Source organism: Hypomesus nipponensis, chromosome 23 (genome assembly GCF_054491055.1).
Source record: "Hypomesus nipponensis isolate SF chromosome 23, ASM5449105v1, whole genome shotgun sequence".
NCBI classification, from domain to species: Eukaryota; Metazoa; Chordata; class Actinopteri; order Osmeriformes; family Osmeridae; genus Hypomesus; species Hypomesus nipponensis.
This window is the reverse complement of record NC_140383.1, coordinates 7,561,659-7,585,162: the sequence shown is the minus strand read 5'-3', so window position 1 is coordinate 7,585,162 and position 23,504 is coordinate 7,561,659. Positions and strand designations below refer to the sequence as shown.

The window sequence follows — 23,504 nt, the reverse complement described above, 5'->3', positions numbered from 1 at the left end:
ACTAGGCTGGGAATGCCATGAAAATGGAATACATTTAACTGTGGAATACGTTTGTTTTTTATGTGAGGCTGAGATCGGTCCATGGCTAATGGGACTGCATGAGGGGACTGAAAGTGACTAAATATGTGTGTTAGCTTTGTAGAGTGAGGGGCTCTGAGAGAGCTTACCTAGCCGACACCGAGTGACATTTTTTTACTCACCGGCTAACTCACACCTATGCAGCAGAGTGTGTTTTTAAGGTATGTAAGCTCTTTAATTAAATGAACATGATCTGGGTGATTTTAAGGGTCAAAGAAACAAGGCCAGAATGTAACCAAACAAAAGCATCGTCAGCCATTGCTAGATTGAAAGCTTTCACCTCATCAACCCACATACAGTACAATCCCTGTTCCCCACTCTCTGTACACACACACAACCAGCAGTCTAGCAGTGGTCATCATCATCATTACTGTATGTCGATCCTCCAGCCAGCATCTAGCTGAGCTGTGCTGTGCTCTCACATGGGCACGCTCACAGACATACCATCACAAAGCTCTCCGAAAAGTGCCACAATCCACACATGATTGTACGTACTTATATAAGAGAGGGGCCATTCAAAAATCCCCTGCATTTCTCTGTTAATTTGGCATGACCTCGCATCAACCAACTTGGAGAAAAATAAACATTGTGGTAGCTTTGAAAAACAAGAAACAGAGAAGTCCAACGGAATCCGGAAAAGCAGAACATCAGTCATCTTAATCTCTAGTTGTTTTACATTGTCTTTTTGTAGAGATATGGAGTGTGGATGTGTGTGTGAGTGTGTGATTGTGTGTGATTGTGTGTGTTTGTGTAGAGAAGGAGCTGCCGCCAGTACGCCTCATAGGGAGGCGATCCCCCCAGATAGGTCTGAGTGCCAAAACCTGTCCCTGGCTGGAGGGCAGGTCTGCGCTGGAGGTTTTTGGTATCGATTGTTCTGAGCTGCACCGTGGCCCCTGAGGGCTGCTCTGGGATCCGCTAGTAGAGTCTGGCATGGCTGATGCATGGTACTGCAGAGTCATTAATGGAATCTACACCCCCACCTCCATAACCCCCCCCCCCCACCCTACCCCATTCTTATACAGCAGCCAGCATAGGATGCCAGTAAGGGGCCCTTGGAGTGTATATGCAGTAGGTGAAAGGAGTCTGGCATAGAGGGGATAATGCCCTGATTGCAAGGCCATGTAGGAATTCACATACCTGGGGCAGAAGCAAAATCTGGTCCCAAGCTTTTAAAAGCTGATTGTTAACATACAGAGGCCTAGGCCCAACTATGGCGATTATTTGAATATGAGAATGAGCTTGTTTCTCACTTCAAAGCCACAACCCTCCAGCAGATCTTTTTGTACAAAACAACAGTTGCTAAAATCCCACTGTGAGAACATTTGGAGCAGAACAAATAATTCCAGGAAGCAGTGTGCGTGTGTGTGTTATCTGAGTGTGTGTGAGTGACAAAAAGGCTGCCATGCAGTGTTTTGTTTTTCAACTGTATATTAACAATATAATTATTTTCGTATGTTTTACAGGTCTTATCTTGAAAGAGGAGCAATGAGTAAATAAATAAAAAACTGTTGTGTATGTGTGTGTGTTAGTTTGTGTGCACCGGCTCTATGTATGTCATAGAGAGACAGAATTATTTTTGTGAATTTTCTTTTTGTATTTTTATGACGTTTTTTTTCCTTTGTATTCTTTTTTTCTGATTTTTTTGACTGTATGAAAAAAAGTCGAGATAACATTGAAAAAGTCAGTGCAGACAATGAATAAGAAACAGGCAGGTTCCTCTAGGCTGATGTAGCAGACATGACATGTTCTTTCTGTCTCTGACTGGGGTTGGCTGTCTTTAGTCCCAGACTCATGTCCAGCCAACCAGTTCCCCAGTCCCCCTAGCAGGAGGTGTGGCTGTAAGCATGCCCCTCCCCTGCACAGGTTCCATGGTGGAAAGTTCCAGAACCAGCACAAAGCTGCAGAATATGTTCCAGTTCTCCTGGCCTTCTTGGCTGAGTAGCGATGCCACGGCGGGGTCAAGCCAAGGTCTTGTTTTCAGGCTGTGAGCATGGGAGGAAATCTGAATGAAAACCAGACGGCCTCCTCTTTCAATTCAGTCCAACGATATAAATCCTGCGATTTTCAGAGTTTATGTGACTTCTCCTTGTTCCTCTGTCTCCTTTGCCGTCAGTGTGAGATAGCTGCTACTAAGTCCAGTCTGTGCTGCTCAGGAGAGAAAGTCTGTTCTGTGGTCTCCCGTTTACAGATCAACACATTCTGCCTCATGAAGTAGTCCAAATGTTTTTTGTTAGTTTTTTTCTTTTTTTTTTTCTATCATCATTCAGTGAATTTTAAGACATTTCAGCCAAAGAGAAAAAAACAAACCATCATTTTTGATAATTATAACAATAAATGTCTTTAAAAAAAACACAAAGGCAAGAAAGTGTCGCTGCGCATTTGTTAGTTTGCCTGTGAGGTGGCAGGCGTGAAGGTGAGACAGAAGAGCTCCCCCCAGAGGAGAGCCTGGAAAGACAGGGGGTCACAGCAGAGCTCCCCCCAAGTCACATGACCCCAGGCTCACTCCAGGAATCACATGACCCCAGGCTCACTCCAGGAATCACATGACCCCAGGCTCACTCCAGGAATCACATGACCCCAGGCTCACTCCAGGTGGGGGCTCTGCTGTTGGCCTCGATAGTTCCATCTTCATCCTTAACATAATCATCACCACCCCCAACTTCGCCATCATCGTCCTCTCGTGCGGTTTTGGCTTGGTTGTTGACTTCACACAGAGTAGTTTGCTGAGATTCCTGTATAGCTGCAGTATTGTGTGTTTTTTTTTTTACATGTTGCAAAAAACAAACAGTAAAATTGAGAAGGAAATGGTTGAATGGACTGAAAAGAAGAAACGTTTTTTTTAAACCCACTCGCTGTTTCTGCTAGTCACTCATGATTGTTATGTGAGAGTTGAGCACAGTCATCATAGGGGCTTATGATCTTTTCTCCACTCCTATTGAATGTACAGTAAAGAAACAGGTGAAAATGAGTCCTGTCGGACCAGAGTTTCGGTTTGGCAGTGTCTGAGTCCATAGCCCAAAGTAGGGCTTACCAAGCGATGCAATCAAAGAGTGTTGTGTAGACTGTAGAAAGTTGTGGAATATGGAAGTGTGAATCTAAAGAAAACAACAACTAGCCCCTCTCCTTTTCTCCTCGCCGACCATCCGTTGTTGCCAGTTGTTCCGGGGTGTGATCCCCCACAATGCTTTGCTCCCCTGGTGTCAGGTCTTGGCAAGGGTGGTTTCTGGACGGGCTGAGGCGGAGCTGGTGTGTGGTTCGACATGTCCTGCCTCACTTCTCTCCTATCTCTCCTTCTCTTCTTCTTCTTCTCTCCCTCTCTCTCTCCTGACTCTCCCCTTAGATGTGTCTCTTCATGTGCAGGGCCAAGTGGTCTGACCTGGAGAAACACCTGGATAGAGAGAGAGAGAGAGAGAGAGAGAGAGAGAGAGAGAGAGAGAGAGAGAGAGAGAGAGAGAGAGAGAGAGACAGAGAGAGAGAGAGAGAGGGAGAACGGGAGGGAAAATAAAGTGTTATTTAAGCAAGCTTGGGCCAATTGCTCCTTTGCCTCATTCCAACACCTTGGAATGTCTCACTGTCGCGTCTGTCTGGAGATACTGGTGCCACTTATGAGTCCCTGGTGATAAATGATTTTAATGTCGATAGTAATTGTGTTAATTAGAATAGATTATATCCCTACACAAATGTTTTTGGTTCTGTCCCTAATTTGAAATATTTCTGCAACTGCTTTAACTTGGGATGCCATGGGACGTTTTCTGCCTTCTTGGCCAGGTTTTTTTGACTAAATAAAATGTAAACAAGGGAGAGAGATATAACTATATTCAAAGACACTGCATAGGACCCAGTGTATACAATAATCTCTGTGGAAACTAGTTTGGAGGCATGATATTTGATACTTTAGAGAGCTGATGAATACTAAATAACTTAACACTACAAATGCAAACGAAACGGAGTGATATTCATTAAATAACCAGCGATAAGAGACAGCAGATAACCAGTTTCTGGCAGCGTAAGATTACAGATGGAGAGGTACACACATGAGCTGTGGCATAACAACAACAGAAAACTCGACAGCATTTGCTCCCTTTAAAGAAATGAATAATGAATCTGAGATCTCACTTCTTTTTCTCACGTTAATGCACTAACGTTCCAGAATGAGGACACGTCAGTTCAGCAGAAACCGTTCGGCTTCCTCCTTTATTAAGAGAAGCGGCTGTAATTCTTCCCAACGCCGCCACAAATCAGCGTCTGAATACCGGAGTTTAGGATTCATACGCCGCTGGAGGTGGAACGCTATCGCGGAAACGCAAGTCGTCATTAGTAATGCAACATTTGAGTGGTGACTTTGCGTTGGTAGTGGCCGCAGGGCCTTCTGGGCGCTCAAATCGATTTAGCTCACTCGTTACCACCGCTGGTAAGAACGATAAATAAAAGCAGTGGGTGAGAATGTATGCGACAGAAAAGCCACTTGTACATTACTTGTGTTGTGGCTTTGTAAGGATTATTGTATTACCTTCAGCCATGCCATAACAAAGTATCACAATGATATGAATAAAGGAGTGGAAAACAAAATGTGGGAGAGTAAAAAAAATAATTAAAATGTTACTTTGCCAAAGGCAGTATCCATTATTAATTAGTCCAGAAACAAAGCACAAACCCTGGTGAGCCCCTTAGAAAAGATGGCTTCTCAGCCAATTAGAAGCAGAGATTTGAACAGGTAAGGAACTATGGGAGTCAGTTACAGAGATAAATAGCTAGCCTCTCCCTCTCCCTGTCCCCCCTCCTCCCTTATTTCTTCTTTCAAGCGTGGGAACTGACCAGCTCGAAATGGCAGCATGCCGCATGCAGGTTGCTATTTCGGGTCTCTGATAAATGACTTTTTTCCATGTCTCTTTTTCTATCTTTCCTTTTCTCCTCCTATGTCTTTTATTGTTTGATTCGGTCTTGCCCATTTTTCTCTGTTGTACTCCTCCTTTCCTCTGCCCCCCCTCCCCTCACCGCTGCTATCCCCTTGTCCCCGAGGAGCTTGTGCTGTACCTGTCTATCTTGTATGGTGTAGTATGGGGTGTAAGTGAGGGTGAGGGTAGGGGTTAGAGAGAGAGAGAGGGAGGATCTGGTGGGGGCTGAGGAGGGTGGGGGGGTCACTGGACAGATGGCCCTGCGAGTCACTGTCAGGGGGCCGCCACACCAGCTGGCATGCCCCTGCCCCCTTTCACTCCTACACCCCTCCATCCATCCCTCCATCTCCCTCCTGCCCTGTGCCTTGCCCAGCAGGGGGTCCCAGCTTGATTAGGCAGGATTAATGATGGACTTGTGTGTCTGTTTGCGTGTGTGTGTGTGTGTCTAAAGAGAGAAAGTGGCAACACACTGTATTTACTGTTCAACTTTCCACGGCTGTCACTCCATTTTGCCTGCCATTCTGATGGTAATGTATGTGTGTGTGTGTGTGTGTATGTATGTGTGTGTGTACACATGCATGTGTGTGTATACAGTATGCGTGCACCTCCTGGTCAACACGGCGAGTTGTTCCCTAAGGTGACTGAACAGGCTGCAGCACAGAGGGGAAATCAGTCTGTCTGCTGAGTGGCACATCCCTCACTTGAGCCTTCAAAGGGTGTGTGAGAGTTTGCAGACATGCGTGTGTGTGTGTGTGTGTGTGTGTGGGGGTTAAAAAAAGGAGCTGAGTTAACCTCTGTGCCAGCCTCTTGTTTATACGAGCTGCAGACATCTGACTGAGTGGGGACAGATGCCTAATGCACTGTGATCCATATTTATCTCTTAACTGTATCATTAGCATCCATCCAGGAGTGGCCGCAATCTGTTTCTCTGGAGAACGTAAACAAGGTAGCCATTTTGGATGAGGCTTTATATCATTCGCCCACCTTATAATAGGACAGCTAATTCGCCTTCCCCCATTCAAACACTGGGGTTCTATTGAGACAATGGCTTTGATTTCAAACGCCTCCCATCCCATTCACACTTCATTTTGGCATGCAATCATACAAATTCACAGTGTGTGTGTGTGTGTGTGTGTGTGCCGTAATTGTCCAAACACATAATCAGCAGAGGAGTTATGGTATTGATTGGGCTCCACTCTGGGTGTTCTTTATCATCTCCTCCTACTGCAGCGCTGTCTATTTCCCATCCTTTTATTTACAGCTTTTGTACCCCCTGCCAGAATGTGTGTGTGTGTGTGTGTGTGTGTGAGTGTTGGTAGCTGTGTGTTTGATACTGTATCTGTGATTGGTCGTGTTCCTGATGTATATCTACGGGAATGTGTTTTCTTGTGTCTATTTATGTGTATGTCTTTAATTGTGTTAAAGAGTGTTTCTCTGTGCGTGTGTGCCTGTGCCAGAACATGCACTACAACACCCAGTGCTCTGGTGGGATTAGAAGACTCCAGCAGTGTTCTGGAGGGCTTTAAGTTTAAATCCAAACGAGAAGGAACCGAAAGGGTCCAATTAAGGTTCCCTCAGGGGCGGGATGAAGGAGACACTTTCAAACACACACACACACACACACACGCACACACGCACACACACATCCAAGACTCCAGGCACTGGTAAAGTGGACCTGGCATCTGGGCTTAGTCAATTAACCAAAACAGTATGCCAGCCCCTAACGGACCCTTTGTTCGCCAATAGCCAGAATACATTTGGTAATGAGTGCTGGAACAAGGATTAGATTATGCACTCCCCCTGGTCTTTGTCTGGGTGAGAGGGCCAGCCCGGCTCTCTGCTCCACTGATACAGTAGCTAAGGCTGGACCTGGTCAAGCTGTGGATATGCAGGCTCCGTGTCATTGGAGTGGATAAAGGACGCGTGTTTCAAAGCTGTCCCCTTCTGGAGAGAGAAACAAGCGCTTGGTAATTAGGGTTCCACCCAGAGTGTGCTCAGTGTGTGTGTCTTGATGCCGGTGTGTAATTGAGTGCGGCGCCGTGTGTGTGAGGTTGATGACAGCTTCCTGCTATTGTCACATGACAGCCTATCAGTCAATTCCTCTCTCTAATGCAAATTTAAGTCCACCGTACGCACACACACACACACACACACCCACACTGCTATTAGATTCAGACAAAGGGCTGCTCTTTGAATCTTTGAGTCTCCAGGGGACAGAGAGGTCTGATGAGTGTCACACTTTGCTTCATAATGGATGAGAGTGTGTGTGGGTGTGTGTGTGCCAGAGCAACTTTAATGATATATCCCCAACCTTACGTGTGTATGGTAGCCTCTCTCTCTCTCTCTCTCTCTCTCTCTCTCTCTCTCTCTCTCTCTCTCTCTCTCTCTCTCTCTCTCTCTCTCTCTCTCTCTCTCTCTCTCTCTCTCTCTCTCTCCCTCCCTCCTCTCTCTCTCTCTCTCTCTCTCTCTCTCTCTCTCTCTCTCTCTCTCTCTCTCTCTCTCTCTCTCTCTCTCTCTCTCTCTCTCCTCCCTCCCTCCCTCTCTCTCTCTCTCTCTCTCTCTCTCTCTCTCTCTCTCTCTCTCTCTCTCTCTCTCTCTCTCTCTCTCTCTCTCTCTCTCTCTCTCTCTCTCTCTCTCTCTCTCTCTCTCCCTCTCTCTCTCCTCTCTCTCTCTCTCTCTCTCTCTCTCTCTCTCTCTCTAAAGCTCCCAATGCTTTTGTTTCGTACATTTTTAAGCACACACACCATTTTCAACTTTCTATTTTCTACTTTCAGTGTATGTCAGCACCCAGGTTTGGACAAGCTTTGAGTGTAAGGTTGGTCTATTCACAGAGTCTGGGTAATGGAAATCACGGGACCAAGCCGTGTAGCGAAGAGCTTGAGGAGGAGGGAGGACGTATGGAAGAACGAAAATTAGGGAGGACGGAGAAGGGAGAGAGGGATGACAAGGATGGAGGAGGTTAGGAAAGGGTGACAAGGACGAAGGAGGGAGAAACACATGATGATGGAAAGGGGAACAGGGACAAGCTTGGTTCATATTAATAAATATAACCTCATCCAAACCTCATCTGCTAAGTGTGTAACGATAAGGAATGTGTGTGTGTGTTCTTACTGTATATGTTTTTGTGTGCGTTTGCGTCAATGTGTTGTTGTATGTCAGCATGGGTCTTACCTGTCGCAGTGGTTACACTTAAAGGGCTTTGCCCCAGTGTGTTTGCGGTAGTGCCTTGTCAGTTCGTCACTCCGGGCGAAACGCCACTCACAACCCTCCCAGGAACACTTGTAGGGCTTCTCACCTAGAGAGAGAGAGAGAGAGAGCGAGAGAGAGACAAAGAGACAGGGAGAAAGAGAGAGAGGTCTGTCAGAAACATTATCAACATGAAACCTTTTTGAGAGGAGCCGCACGGCGTGAGAGAGGTCCATCTGTGTAATATTCCTGTTAATAAACCCAGACAAAGATTGGTTAATATGACAGATTCATTTACCTGTGTTTGCTGGCTGACACACCTATAAGGCTAGGTAGATACGACAGAGTTTTCAATAAACCAATCAGGAAAATGAGCCTGCCCGGGAGCTCTAAATGAAGTCTTTCAGACAAGGCACGTTAATTCATAATCCCCCCGAATCACGCAGAAAATGAAACTTCCCCTCCCTCCCTCTCCCCCCACCTCCCCTTCCCTCCATGCCCCTGAGGATGGATCTGTAATTCAAATGAAGCGCTCCCCTGTTAAGCAGATGGGAGAGGAGATTTCTATTGTTCACAGGCTGTAGTTTTATCTCCTTGATAAAAGCCCTTCCGGCGGGAAGGGGGGGGGGTGTCATGAGGGGGAGGGGTGCAGGGGGGGGGGGGGGGCAGGGGGGTCCCGGGCCTGAAGATCCCCTCAAGGGGAAGCAGACTGTCTCAAATGGGACGGGCACAGATCGGGGAAGGGGGGGATTGCAGGAGGTTTCGGGTATGTTATGACGGCGACAGTTGATACAGATCCTGGGGTGGTAACGATAATTGGGGTCTTAATGGCGCCTAATGGGGAGTAATACTGCGCTTCCAGTGGGCCAGCTGCCACCGTCTCCCCTGATCACCGTGTCCACCAATCTTCCTAACTAGACTAAAGTGCCATTAAAGTGAAATCTAAGCGGCTCAATCGGAAGCGGCGGTAACGTTCCAAATCACAGGCGACCGTACGCCACGTGACACGCTCGCTGTCGTGCGGCTCGAGAGACAGATGAAGGAGCGTCGAGGAGGGATGTGCAGGGGCGGCGTGGGCCTCCCCCTCTCAGGCGTAGACGGGGGGATTCTGGCTTATGTAACGCGAGGAAGGCCTATGATCTGCTGAGCATTTGATGATGCAATAGGAAGTAAAGGATGACACGGCAGAACGTTCGAAGACGGAGGGGAAAAGGGATCAGAAGAGAAGAAATAAGGAGAGAAGAGACAATGCGGAAAACGTGAGGCTGAATGCTATCATTGAACTTTTCCTTTCTCCTCCTTCCATCTCTCCTCCTGTCTTTTCTTACATTTGCAGGATGACAATTGACCTCAACATTACCTCAGTTCATGACCTGATTCCAGTGATACAGGAAATCCTGTCTATCACCAATACAGGACATACTGTCCATTGTAGATACAGGATATACTGCCCACCACAGATACAGGACATGCTGTGTATACTGTTTCAGGTTACTGTCCCTCTACCCTCAGTGATAGGCTTCGGAAGAGGACTGTCTTATTCTATATCGCCCCCTCGCACACCTTCACTGAGGAGAGGAGAGAACAGGAGATAACAGGAGAGGAGAGGGATAAAGAGGAGAGGAGAGAAGCAGGTGCCAGACAGAGAAACATTTCGCACCTCCTCTTTCCCTATCTGTAATTGGCCATCCCTCTTTTCCTCTGCTCTCAACATGCATCCGCCATACACACTCACTCACTCACCCACCCACCAACACACACACAAACACACACACACACACCCACCAACACACACACACACAAACACACACACACAAACAAACAAACACCCTTCAATTTTTTGACAGAAGGAGGGGGAGGCAGGGGCCAGCTTGGAACCACCAATGCCACGGCAACCAAAACGCCAGCCAATTATAACTCGACGAGGCGAGGATGCATGATGGAGTAGCCTAGCAACCGGGTAAAAGAGATTGAGAGAGAATAGGGGCGGAGAGAGAGAGAGAGAGAGAGGTGTAGCCAGCTGAATCTAGCAGCCGTGGACACCCTGTGCCACCAGCCAATTATTGCTAGCGCTGGATGAGTGTGATTCAGTTGCCTGGCAACCCAAAACCGAGGCAGCACAGGTTAGGGTGGAAGGAGGATTTAGGGATGGGGGGTAGATTTGGGGGAGGTTGGGTGTTGGTGGGTAGTTGGACAGTCTGAGTGCTCCAAGAACCCTCCCCCCCAAAAAATATAAATAAAATCAGCCATTTTCTGCCTCTCTTCTGTTTTTGCAATGGTCTCCTAGCAACCGGTCCTCTTCAACCAACCAACCAACCCTCCCCCCCCCCAATCCCCCCTCCAGCCCTCGCCCACCTCACCATACTCCCAGCAGCATCACAGGTGCCGCGACTGCAGTTAATTACATCTCCTCAGTCAGCTGGAGACGGGGCAGAGTTATTATGATCTCTGAGCTCGCTGCAGGCACAGCTTCTGCTGGGAGACCGTCACAATCAAAGCAGCCCACAGCCAATCCTCGGCAAGCTGCCCCATCTCAGTTGCAGAGAGGAGCATTGACTGGCTGACCTGACACTAAGCTTCTGCATTTGAATAGTTAAGAGACATGAATATTGAATTGTACCCTAAAGCCACGATGAAGGAAATATCTCAACAATTCTTATTGACTTTCTTTGTGAATAGGAAAACACACATAGACATAAACGGCCACGAGGACCACCAAAAAACGAATGGAGGTTTTCTATCAGCTGTGATACTGTTATTGACGAGACTAATGGAGCACTCCATCTCCACACAGACCTCTCCTCTCTCCTTTCTGCCTCCCTCTAGCCCTCCACTAATCTTAATCTCTTTCTGTGTCAGTGATTTATGGACATAATAACCAAAAAAGAGGATTAAGCTAATTACATCACTGTACTGCTCTTGTAATGAACATATCGTTTGGGCAAACACACACACACACACGCACACACACACACACATACACACACTCAGCCGCAGTGTCTTCAGGGTGTTGTTTTCCCTGCTCTCTCCTCCTGTTTTGGTGGGCGGAGTGGGGGGGACTGAGCGCCTTGCATCAGCTTGCTGGTGATTAGCATCGCTAGCCCACTTCAGAGCTGATGAAACCTGCCGAGTCAACAGCGGGCCTTGGGATCCACATTAGCCATGCTAATACCCGACGACATGTTACCTTGGGTTGCTGCTCTAGATTAGCTAGGCTAACACTTAGGCTAAAGCTACACTGCATTTCCCAAGGCTGCATTAGCCTAGTCAGGGATGCTCTCTGTCTGAAGTTCAACGAGAGTGCAGAAGTGGTTATGAGCTACTACCGGCACAGAAATGTCTGAATTAGCAGAGCGAAGTCATTTAGCCTTGTCAGCCTATCAGTCATGTGGTAATCCTGGAGCAGTGTCCGTCCAAAGACTGGGTGGTGACTGTGCTGCTCTCAATTAGAGCCTGGCTGCTATTAGAGACTGGCTGAGGAAGACGAGGGACTGTTCTACTGACAGTACAGGCTGTAACAGGCCCTTAGGTAGTCAAATATGTTCTCAATGTTTCTATGAGAACAACAAGACGATGTCGGATTGCATTTCACTTTCATGTTAGACAGAATTTGGAACACTGAGAAATACTGTAGTGTTGTGTCAGTGATTGACCTGGGTAGTGTGGTCTGTAGTGTTGCTGGTGTGTGTTTGGTGTTGTGTAGTCTGTAGTGTTGCTGGTGTGTGTTTGGTGTTGTGCAGTCTGTAGTGTTGCTGGTGTGTGTTTGGTGTTGTGTAGTCTGTAGTGTTGCTGGTGTGTGTTTGGTGTTGTGTAGTCGGTCTCACCCGTGTGGGTCCTCTGATGTGCCTTCAAGTGGGAGCTCTTGGTGTAAACCTTCCTGCAGCCGTTGAACTGGCAGCGGTGCACCCTCTTCTTGTTTTCCGGGACGTCACCCCCCAGCCCCAGAGAGCCTCCCCCTCCCTGCTCGCTGTCGCTCAGCGCCCCGCCCCGGCTGGGCGGGGACGGCAGAGAGCGTGTGGCCACCAGCTTGGCGGCCCCCAGTCCCACCTTCTTGGGAACCAGTTTGAGCGTGAGCGTGCCGTCGGCCGTGGCGGTCAGCGTCTGCATGGGCTTGACCAGGTGACGGCCCAGCTCCGGCGAGGAGGGCGGCGTGAGGGAGGTGACGGCGGCGCTCAGCTGGGCGGCGTTGACTCCACTGGTGGCTGTGGCGTCTTTCGCCTGGGTCCCGGCCTCCGGGGTCTTGCTGGTGTTGGGGTGGGGGGCCTGGAGGACTCTGGGCACCTTGGGGAGGGAGACGAGGAGGGGCGGGGGGCTGGGCTGGTCGGACAGGCCGGGCAGGAGGGGATCCATCAGGTCTTCGTCGCTGTCGCCAGCCGTGCCGTGCATGAAGGCCGGGGTGAGGAGGCAGTCGAGCTCCTCGTCGAACAACTCGGACAGACGTTTGGGTTCTGTCTGCAGGTACCGTTCCAGCTCCAGACATGTCTGGAAGAGACGGACACAGACACGGGTCAGGATAACCACAGCAGACACACGGAACACAACTATGATCAGTCACTCACAGCGACTATAGCCGCACACGTCTCTTCGATTCACATGAATAAGTATGACATGACAGGGACAACTCCCAAACATGCATCCGTAGCCCCAGCTTGATGCATACTATTAAGCGGAGCTATGGGTAGACCACGGATTTGCACATGAATTGGATTCCACATGACTTGATACTATGTATTCTGTTTCTCGGTCGCTGTTGACCATGTCACCTGCCCCAGCAAGTCCTCAGAGAGGAGAGATTACTCTGTGATTGATTGAGTGTGCCTGCCGAGCTCTCTGGAGAAGTGAACTGTGCCGGCCTGCCTGTTTCCCTGTGCTTCGCTTCACACAGCCAGAGAAATCAACCAGCCGTGGAATTTTCATTACGGGGAGAGCAAGAGATAGAGGCAGATGGAGGGTAAGAGAGAGAGAGAGGTAGGTAGGTAGTGAGTATGAGGAAGAAGAGAAGAATTAGACGGTGAGAGAAAAAGACATACATTACGGAGAAAGAAAGAGAGAGGCTGGAGGGGCGTGTAGGAAACAATCAGCTGAAGGTTATTCTATTTCCACCGCTCCCTCTCACCTCTCACTTGAACTTGCACGCCAGGAGTGAAACCAAGAAAAATAGAATGTTTATGAACACTCTCGTCCGCCGATATGCGACCAGCCTACGCGGCCTTTATGTGGGTTTCTTTCTGCAGGGCGGGTCATTACACTGACAAAATGCCCTGCCATGAGAAAAAGAGAGAGCAAATGAGAGAGAGAGAGAGCGAGAGAGGAAGAGAAAGAGAGAGAGATCACAGCCTGGAGCAGTGCATGGCTCACTAAGCGTCCACTCAGCACTTTCTTTGGAAACGGTCCTACAATATTGTCCTGCAGTCACAGTGGCTAGTTGGGATATTAGACGGTTCCGTTTGGCATGTCAGAGCTAAAGCACTGTAGCAGGGGTGGGAGAGGGGCCCGGGCAGGGCAGCAGATCATCACAGCAAATTACAGCTGCCATAACTCTGTTAGCCTAACTTCAGCACTGTGACACCACCCATCCATGGCCTGAGCTGTGCTGTACTCACTCTGTGGCCTGGCCGGCTAACTGGTCCATATGACAATGCCAGAGTCCCACACATTTGCTGTGGCGTCTGCTGCATGGCGATAAGCTTGGCCTCCCTCCCTCCCTCCCTCCCTCCCTCCCTCCCTCCCTCCCTCCCTCCCTCCCTCCCTCCCTCCCTCCCTCCCTCCCTCCCTCCCTCCCTCCCTCCCTCCCTCCCTCCCTCCCTCCCTCCCTCCCTCCCTCCCTCCCTCCCTCCCTCCCTCCCTCCCTCCCTCCCTCCCTCCCTCCCTCCCTCCCTCTCCCTCTCTCTCTCTCTCTCTCTCTTTTGTAGGAGAATGTCTTCTTTTTCCTGGGGAGGCGCATTTGCATATGAGTATAAATCAAAGTGTTTTTCTTCTGGGTTGACGGTTTCAAACCAAACTTGGCTGATAAGCAGTGTGTGTAGAGACTGTACACAGGAGTGTGTAGATACCCAGTATGTGAAGATAGACAAACACTAACTAATGTCCTGCATAGCGCTGACTCTTGCCTTAAGGCAAGGATTCTGGCCACTCTGGTGTCCAACTCATTGCTGTGATTTGCAAACACTTGTATCCTTTTCAGTATTCGCTGTAAGTCATATAATATGCAGCCAGGCATACAAAAGACAGACCATTGTACCTACGCCCTTTCTCATTTGGATCAATCATCACTAATGGAACTTTGAAACCAAATAACCATTGTGATCTAAAGAAGCTTTTTAAAGGTCTATCTAAACCCAGTCCAGGACAGTGTTTTGGAGTGAGAGAGTGAGCAGGACTCTAATGAGCCGTGGAAGGGGCGATACTATTACAGGCGCATTGATTGGCACAAAACTGTCGCCCCAAAATCTGGAGAGTAACATTATTATATCAGTATGGTAAGTACCTGAGCCAGCGTTGCAGGAGAAAGTGAAGAGGAACATGCATATCTGTTAAACAATACACTGGATAGAATGTCATTAGTGACCTTTATCATCTTCTCATATGTGTATCAGGTAACAAAGACACACAGGGCCTGCAGTGATACAGTGTGTCTGTATATGTGTGTATATGTGTGTGTATGTGTGCGTGTATATGTGTGTGTGTGTGTGTGTGTGTGTACAGTGTGGCAGCCTGCTGGCTCACGACTCTGTCTCTAAGCATGAGGGGACTCACCTCCTGCTTGCTCTGTCCCATACCATACGGAGAAAGGTCACACACACAGACACACACACACACACACACACATACACTGCCTATGATGGTTAGAGGACACCACACAGAACTCACAAACTGGAGCGAACAGGAAAAATGACTGCCATCGTGTCGACAGTCAATGACCTTCTGTTTGGGTTTGCAGCACCAATGTGACATGTTAAACACAGGATCTCCCACACACTAATCCAAAGCTGCACTGTCAGACAATATATCAGAGAATATCAGGGATCATGCGACTGTATTACTGCTTTAAAACTAAACTATGAAGGTTAAAAGACTGGCATCAGTTGTGTTCCCCGATGAGGTTGTCATGTCAGCTCCACTAGCCTACATTTAAATAAAAAAGATACAATTTGTACATTTCCCCCATGACGCCCTCCTCTTCTTCCTTAAGCCCTCCTCCCCTCCCTCCTCCATGGTGCCTGGCACACAGCTTGGCGTGGAGTGTATTTGGTGGCTGCTGAGCAGCCATCAATAATGGATGTGGATCCGAGGGGGTTCGTAGCCCCGGCGCTAAGAGTCCCTGTCAGACAAAGGAGCAGCGAGGACGTAGCATCGCAAACTGTTATTAGTGCATCCAGCTGGAGTCCAACGGCACACAAAGGGGAAATTATCGCCAGTATCGGAGTCGGTTAGTATCCTCTCTCCCCGCCTTGGCTCCAAGCTCGGGATAATAAAGTCAGCACATTATCTAAACTAATGCTTTCATATTATCTCCTCCCCACATCTAGTAGGAGCGTGTGTGTTTTCTCTTTGCCTCCCCCCCCCTACCATTTTTTTGGGGGGGTTCAGATTAATATTTTTTTCGCGTACAAATAGGTTTTAATTAAAGCTCTTTGGCTTTCATCACATGCCGTTTGAAGCTCTACCTCTTGATGCTAAACTGATCTCTCCGACGCTCTCTCCTCTCCCTACACAGCATGCACTGATGAGTAATTAGCCACTCAAACGACCCAGCAAAGAGAGACTCTTTATTCAGCTAATTTGTGCGTGTGTGTGTGTTTGCGTCTGTGTGTGCATAACAGAGAAGTGTATAATGACTGGTGGCCTATGAGCCAGAGCCCTTCATTTCAATGCAGAACACCTCCTCGTCCTCCTTGGGACTTCAGGGGCTCTAGTGGCTCGTCTTACCGAGGGGCCATTTTGGAATCTGCGCCCCCAGTCTGTGGAGTCCATCCAGCCTTTCTTCTCTACTTTAACCCCCCCCCCCCCCCTCCTCCCCCAGAGCCAGTCTTCACCAGTGTATTGTGAGCCAGAGAGGAGGCCGGGTGAATCGTAACCCCCCCCCCACCACCACCCCCACCCCCCCCTCTTCCCTCTGGTGCCCGTAACAACAGGCCTGGGTGCTGTAACTCTGCCATGAATATTATCCTCCCATGCTGCCTGGCGCGGCGTCGCCCGCGTCCAAGATCATAACCATTACCCTGTAAAATTTGGATGCCGGCGAACTTGATTCATCTCCGAGATGATTTCCCTGTTTGCTCAGCCCCACGGACACAGTCCTTCGCCATTTAGCGTTCCGGCGGCAGCCTTGGTAGTGGTGGGGGACTGAAGGGAGAGAGCTTATAGAAGCCTCCGGAACCTGCTGCACCATTAGCTCAGTAATGACGGCACAATTACCGGGGTGGGGGCCGTTGTGGAGAAGTGACAAGCCTGAGTAGCATCAACAGCAGGAGTTTACATTTCTCTACCGCCTTCCATCCCTTCCTTTATCTCTCTTTCTCTCTCTCTCTCTCTCTCTCTCTCTGTCTCCCTCCCTCTCGCTCCCTTCCATATTCCTGGGAGAGAGGGAGAAAAAAAGAGTGAAACTGAGAGAGCGAGTGAGCGGGAAATAGAGAGAGAGAGAGTCTCGTATCCATCTCTCAGTCAGAGGTGGATCCTATCTGTCCCAATGACATTTTAACCACCATCCCAGCAGGCTAGCATCGCAGTCGTCTGCAGCCCACACCGGCTCCAATAGGATTTCACGGATAGGCTCTTTCCAGCTTGCAATCTCCTCCATTCTTCCTTTCCCTATCCCTCCCTCTCTCTGGCTGGGGATCATGTCTAGGGGAGCGTCTCTGTCACTTCCTCCCAGGTCTGAGGGCCAGCTTTGGGGGCCTGGCAGGGCCTGGCCTGCCCTAGCTTACTGGGTGATGTCACATGGGGGTCAGGGGGGAGCAGTGGAGGGGGAGGTACTGTCACATGAGAGGGCAACAGGGGACTGTGTGTTTGTAGGGGGGAGGGGAGGGTCCCCAATCACAAAGGCCAAAGAAGAGTTGACAGCCGAAGCACAAGCTTAGAGTCACACGGCAACCCAGCACCTTATGCACGCTGCGCGCATCGAACATGGAACACACACACATGTACACACACGTACACACACACACACGCACACACACAGAGCATCCACCCATCCCCCCCTTATCTAAGCCGCAGGGTTGCTGACATTTAGAGGATACAGTTACTGAGGGAGGCAGTAAATACGAGCCTTCAGTGCGGGAGCACACGGCCGTGTGTGTGTGGGTGCTCTGCCTGCCTTAATTGAAAAGCCGTCGTAAAAAGCAGTGAACTGCAGACCATCAGAGGCTGATTTCTGACAACAAACAGACCCAACAAAAGGAGGGAGATCAGCTCAATACTAGAGGTTAATGGCTGTTGCGCCGACTACCCTTGTGAGAAGCCAACATACGTCCGCTCTGTATAGGGCTGCTCGACTCCGGGTGATTCTCTTTGATCTGAAAACAACGTTCATCCACTCCCCCTGTCTCCTCACTCTCGCTCCTTCTCTCTCGCTCCTTCTCTCTCTCTCTCTCTCTCTCTCTCTCTCTCTCTCTCTCTCTCAAGACAAGACCAAGGTCTGCCAATCGAATGTCTTGTTCTTTCAGAAATTTAATCTCCCCCAAAGAGCAAAAAGAAGAGCTGTCTGTTCAGAGCAGTGAGAACAAGAGAAGCACATCTGAGCGTCCAGTCATCCTCTGACCGTGTCACTGTCTCCTAGCTGTCCCATTCTACCTCCACACGCTGTTTCTGGGGCCATACAGAAGTAACCTCCGCACATTACTCATGTACATGGGTAAATAGCGAACATATATAACGTCTTAATAAATACTAGCCCGTCACAAGAAGGCTCAGGCTGTTATTGCCTTGTTTTTGTCCCGGAGAACATCCCCTCCTCTGCCACCATTTACCCCCACCCCCACAACTCCACCCCCAGTCTCACCCAATGAAATTTTAATCAACAGTCTATGATGGAGGGCCACCACTCAGACACTCCCGCTGTGTAATTGCCCTCCCTCCCTCCTTCCTTCTCTCATCCGTCCATCCCCCCATCTCTGCACCTGTGTCAAGCCCCTCCCCTGTCTCCCCCCTGTGCTAGCGGCTGTCCCTTACACACCCCTCCCTCCCTCCCTCCCTCCCTCCCTCCCTCCCTCCCTCCCTCCCTCCCTCCCTCCCTCCCTCCCTCCCTCCCTCCCTCCCTCCCTCCCTCCCTCCCTCCCTCCCTCCCTCCCTCCCTCCCTCCCTCCCTCCCTCCCTCCCTCTTCCTCTCCCCTCTCTCACCCCCTCTGCCACCCTCTCCTTAGCCCGCCCTCTCACAAAGCACACGTCCCTGACACATTCTCTCACAGCAAAGCAATTAGCACCCCAGTACACCCCACCCCACCAACCCGCCCAACCCCCTGACACCCCCCCCCCCTCCCATTCCCCCCGCTCTAGTGCACCCCTGGCCCTGGCTAATAAACACGAGGTCATAAAATAAATGAATAGCGTAGACACACATGCAGAAGAGAAATGCAAACATCTGTTAGCAGAGACAAGGCAGATATGCCCTTTCAATTTGGGGGATAATTTAATCCTGTTTCTCTTGGCCTCTGGCCACTGGCACGCGCGTAGGCAAGCCACCGATGACAAGGGCTTGGAACGGGGGTGTCTCCTTCCTTCCTTCCTTCCCTCGCTCTCCCTCCCTCGCTCCCGCCGGGTTATTTGTCTACTCAGGCAGCTCGTCCTCCAACATGCGGCATTTGTCGACGTTGTAAAAATGATGTGCTTGCTGTCCACAATCCATTTCTATAGGGATGGTTGCTGCACGCAGCAAGATTCCCCAACCTCTGACAGACACTGCAGATTCTGAGAGCGGGACCACTACCAAGTCCTAATGTACAGTGTGCTACCCACTGTCTGACTAGCAACAGTAATGGAAGGCCATTAAAAGGAAAAATATTAGAATGAAGGTAAATCACCCTATTGTTTCATATGAGCAGTGCTGAACGGTTCATTGCACAACGATGGGGTATTCTTGACTGTTATGATCAGAGTGCAGTGCCTGTTTCATATACAGATTCACTCCATCGTTGGAAAGCCACTAAAGTTCTGAGTATGCGCACTGTTTAATAATGAACACTTGACTTTTTGAATATCATTGACTTGCCATACGTATATTATTCCTGATGGGAGCATATATAAGTTGAACCATCTCTTAGAGAGGCCATTGGGGCAAAGAGCACTAGCACTTACATTAAGGGTTTTATTGAAAGGCATAGTACATCCAGATTAAGAGGAAGATGGAGAGAATCGGAAATCAGGCAGACTCCGTTTTGCCTCAGTTAGAATGTGAAAACCAGCACACTGACTCTCATCAGGATGCTTTCTGTCTGGGGTTCTGTCTGGGTTTTTCTTCGTCAGGCAGTCACACCACCATGGTCACCCCTATCGGACAAACAGGAGGAAGAACAGAGGGAAAGGCATGTCCCGCTAACCAATAAGAAAGCCAGAGGGAGAGATATTGTTCTTGTTACCGGGGGAGAGAAACACCTACGACTGTAAAAACCTGGATTTACTGCCTCATTTGGCCTTGCCTAAAAATATCCCACCTGACGCAAGCTCAGGTGTAAGGGGGATACAGTACAGAGGCCGTCGGTGGAACCGTGTGAGCGTGCTCGGAATCCGCATGCCTGTGATGTTCAATGCGTGTCCTCTTAGCGTGTGGTTTTGATTCACTGTGGGGCTGTGCATTGTGTGTGTGTGCGTGCATACGTCATTTAGCATGATGGGGTCTTAAAGGTACACTATTGCCTGTGTGTACATGTGTTTTACAGTGTGTGTGTGTGTGAGGTGGGAGGGCCGTGTACTATATGTGTGTTATTGCCTGCGTGTGTGTGTTCCATGCCCTGCAGCCAGAAGAAAAGTCAAATGGCCCTGGCCCCCTGAGAAGCTCGCAGGGGCCACAGGAGAAATAAGGAAGAGCGATAGCTCACCGAGGACATGGCCCTATTAGCCAGCTAGCTACAGTGCTCCATGAATTATGGGGGAGCACGCTGGCAAACAAGCCCTGCAGGCCCTCCTCACTGCAGGCTCGGAGCCTCAGAGGGCTCAGTATTGCCAGGTTTGGACAAGGGGGCCTGGATCCATACATCACTATTAGATTCCCAGCCCACACAGCACAGCCCTCCAGCTCCATCCCTCTGGAGTCTATCCGGCTAGCTGGCCTAGGCTCACCGTGTGTGTGTGTGTATGTGTGTGTGTGTGTGTGGAGGGGGGAGCCTGGGTCTGGTTTTGCTCCATACGGTGTTAGCCTTCCAGGCTAAAGCCTGAGAGGTTCCAAACAAGTCTGGAAGTTCCAAACAAGATCGCTTGGTCTCCGTAACCTCTCTGTTACTGGTCCGGTCTGCACGGCAAGTGTTTCAGAGGCTGGGTGTCAGACTGTGTCAGAAGTTTGGAGCGATTTGGGTAATCACAGTGCTGGAGGAACGTCAAGAATGCCTGTGACTGCGCAGAGAGACCAGTCGAGTCTGCTATGATGGTGTGGGGAGAGAATGTACCGTTCTGCAATCATCTGTCTCATTGTACTGCTCCTGATGTTTATCTGTCAGTCATCCAAGGAACATGTGACGTATTAGAGCTTGCACGTAACTTCAGTCTTCTTCAAACACGCACACACAAACACACTCACACACACACACTCACACACACACACACACACACACACACACACAGTCAAGCCTGGCCCCCATTTGTTTCATTTGTTTCCATTTGTCTCAGTGGGTGCGACACAACAGACACCTCTATAATCACACACACACACGCTCGCTCCATTCCTTATTTAGTTTCTCTCACACATAAATTGGCTATGCAAGTACCCAATAAACACAGCCCTAATGTAATCTTGCTAAGTAGTCCTATAAAAGCTAGTTAGGCTCAGCTCTGTATTGGAGATAAGGGAGGACTCTACATATTCACTAGCGTGTTTCAATATTGACTCAGTCTCATTTCTCCCTGCGCTGTCGATCACCATCGCGAGGGAAACACCGTCCTGTTTCAGTCCCCCAGCCTGTTTCCCATCCGCTTCTTTGCCTCTCCTCCCTGTTCTGTCCATCCCTGTTCTGTCCATCCCTGTTCTGCCTGTGTCTCACATGCACACGGCCACCAGGCCTGCTCTCCTCCTCCGAGCCAGCGTGCTCTGTTTCTTCTCTCTTCTTCCTGGCTTCTCTCCGGTGTGTGTGTGTGTGTGTGTGGGCAGGCAGGCAGGCTGCAGAGATATTCCTCAGGGAGGGAGGATGAAACAGACGGACGCTCACACAGATGAAGGAAACAGACACGCACAGGCGTTACCATGGCAGCTTGCTAGGAGACGGCCGAATGGGATTTTTTTTAAAGAGAAACAACTGACACACGTTGGTAGCTTTGTGTCTCTCTGTGTAAAAGAGGATGTTCTGTCAGAGGGAGACACAGCACTTTCCAGTCTCTTGAAACAGGCCTCGTTAGGAGGAAACTGGGGGTTCTGCTTCAGAGTCAAAATGGCTGCCTTTGGCTAAGAAATAAAACAGGTGTGGAAGTTTGCATGGGGGGGAAATGGTTACATCATTTCTTCTTGAATGCCTAAACTGTAGGAGGTGAAACTGTAGGAGGTGATCTTTGCTGTGTATGACATGATACCTGGTGACATTTCTCTGGCAGAGCATTGGGGCTACGTTCAGGTTCACAAACTATCTGAGACAGCTTTATTATGACATCTGCACTTATGAGGCCAAAGGGAGTGTGTGTGCGTGTGTGTGTGCGTGTGTGTGTGTGAGTCGGCAGGAAAATCATCATCCTCAACCGTAATGTTGATGTCAAAGCAGTGGCAACTAACTGCAGCAAATAAAACCAGCAACAAACCCCAAAATACTGGCGAATATAACCGGACAGAGTGAGGCTGTAAAAACCACTGTAAAAGTCATTCTTCATTCCCTGACTTTAACAGGAGAAGGGTACAAGGCAGCTGTAAGGAGGCACAGTCCTAGTCCGTGCCATTGTGCAGACGTTAATTACTAACAGATAATCATCTCCATAATTCCGCCCCATGGAGGGAAAGATTATTAGACTTTATGCATTGTGAACACATGCTTCGAGCCATCGCACCACCCCAAGAGCTGGAGAAGAACAAGACAGACTCACTCAGGGCTTGATAACTAACTTAACTAGTACAGTATCTCCATCTTAGCGCCAGCTGTGAAACCTGTCCACGCTCACTCCCGGCACGAACATACCAAACTCTCGTACGGCGGCTCATGTATCCACATTCCCCTGCTGAACGCAGGCCTAATGATAACCCTCTGGTCAGGCACTGAAGGAGAGCATTATGCAACAAAATGGAGAAGAGGCAGTGGCATTCCTTCGTGTTAGGAAAGAGCGATGGCAGGCAGGCAGGCAGACAGGCAGACCGACAAGCAGGCAGGCTTGTCGGTTTGCAGGCATGCAGGCAGATAGGCAGGCAGTCTAGCAGACAGGCAGACAGGCCCACTCTTGCGGCGTCTCTGAAGCTGCCTTCTCATCTTAGGCTCTGTGCTACAAAAGTTCCTATCCTGGAGAGTACCAATCAGTGAACTCCACCCTCCCTCCTCCTCCTCAGAGGTCTCACGCCAGTGGAGCAGCGACACGCTCTGCTTTCATCACATCGGCAGGCTCACGGCACACAGAGGGGCCGCCCACTCCAGCAAATTCAAGGTATATTTGGCCAAACCCCAACATAGCTAATAGCCGCAGTAGCTAATTAGCCATGTCCACCAGAGCTTTGTGTTAGCTCGGCTGTTCATGCATCATAGAGCCGGAGGATATCAGCCGGGGTTATTAGCTATGCTATACATCTATGTCTCCGATATTAATGGTCTGGATGAACATGTGAGGACCCAGTCTTCTATCTATCAACCCCCACTCACCCCCTTACCCCCCTCACACACACACACACACACTCCTGAGGCTGCAGTGTGATCACCAAGTCACACAGAGTGCAACGATGGGTGGGGGTGTGTGTGGGAGGGAGGGGGTCGCCCGGCACAGCACTAATGAAAAGCCCAGAGGCTCTCATTGTGTCATAATTAGGTGGGGCCAGCACAGCACTTCAAAGGGTTGGCCGAGGCATTGGCCGGACAACCATGACTGACTCCAGGGTTACCTGGCAGGCAGGCTAACAGACACCCAGTGGGAGAGGTGAGTCAGAGTGAGCAGGGTTTTTCAGGTACCTTATTTGGTTTCAGCAACAAGTACGAGCCATAATACTTTGGCCAACTGACCGTCCACATTCCTATTTAG

At 49.5% G+C, this 23,504-nt stretch overlaps 1 protein-coding gene across 1 annotated transcript in view; it reads right to left on the bottom strand.

The window, feature by feature from the left end:
- Positions 1-1,108: 1,108 nt before the first annotated feature.
- Positions 1,109-23,504, bottom strand: part of klf7b (Kruppel like factor 7b) — a 43,429-nt gene continuing 21,033 nt past the window's right edge. The window contains exons 2-4 of the mRNA XM_084689741.1: positions 11,984-12,641; positions 8,145-8,268; positions 1,109-3,466 (exon numbers count right to left, since the gene is read on the bottom strand). Coding sequence (XP_084545867.1) covers positions 3,415-3,466; positions 8,145-8,268; positions 11,984-12,641 — 834 coding nt within the window. The 3' untranslated portion in view covers positions 1,109-3,414. The remainder of the gene's footprint in view (positions 3,467-8,144; positions 8,269-11,983; positions 12,642-23,504) is intronic.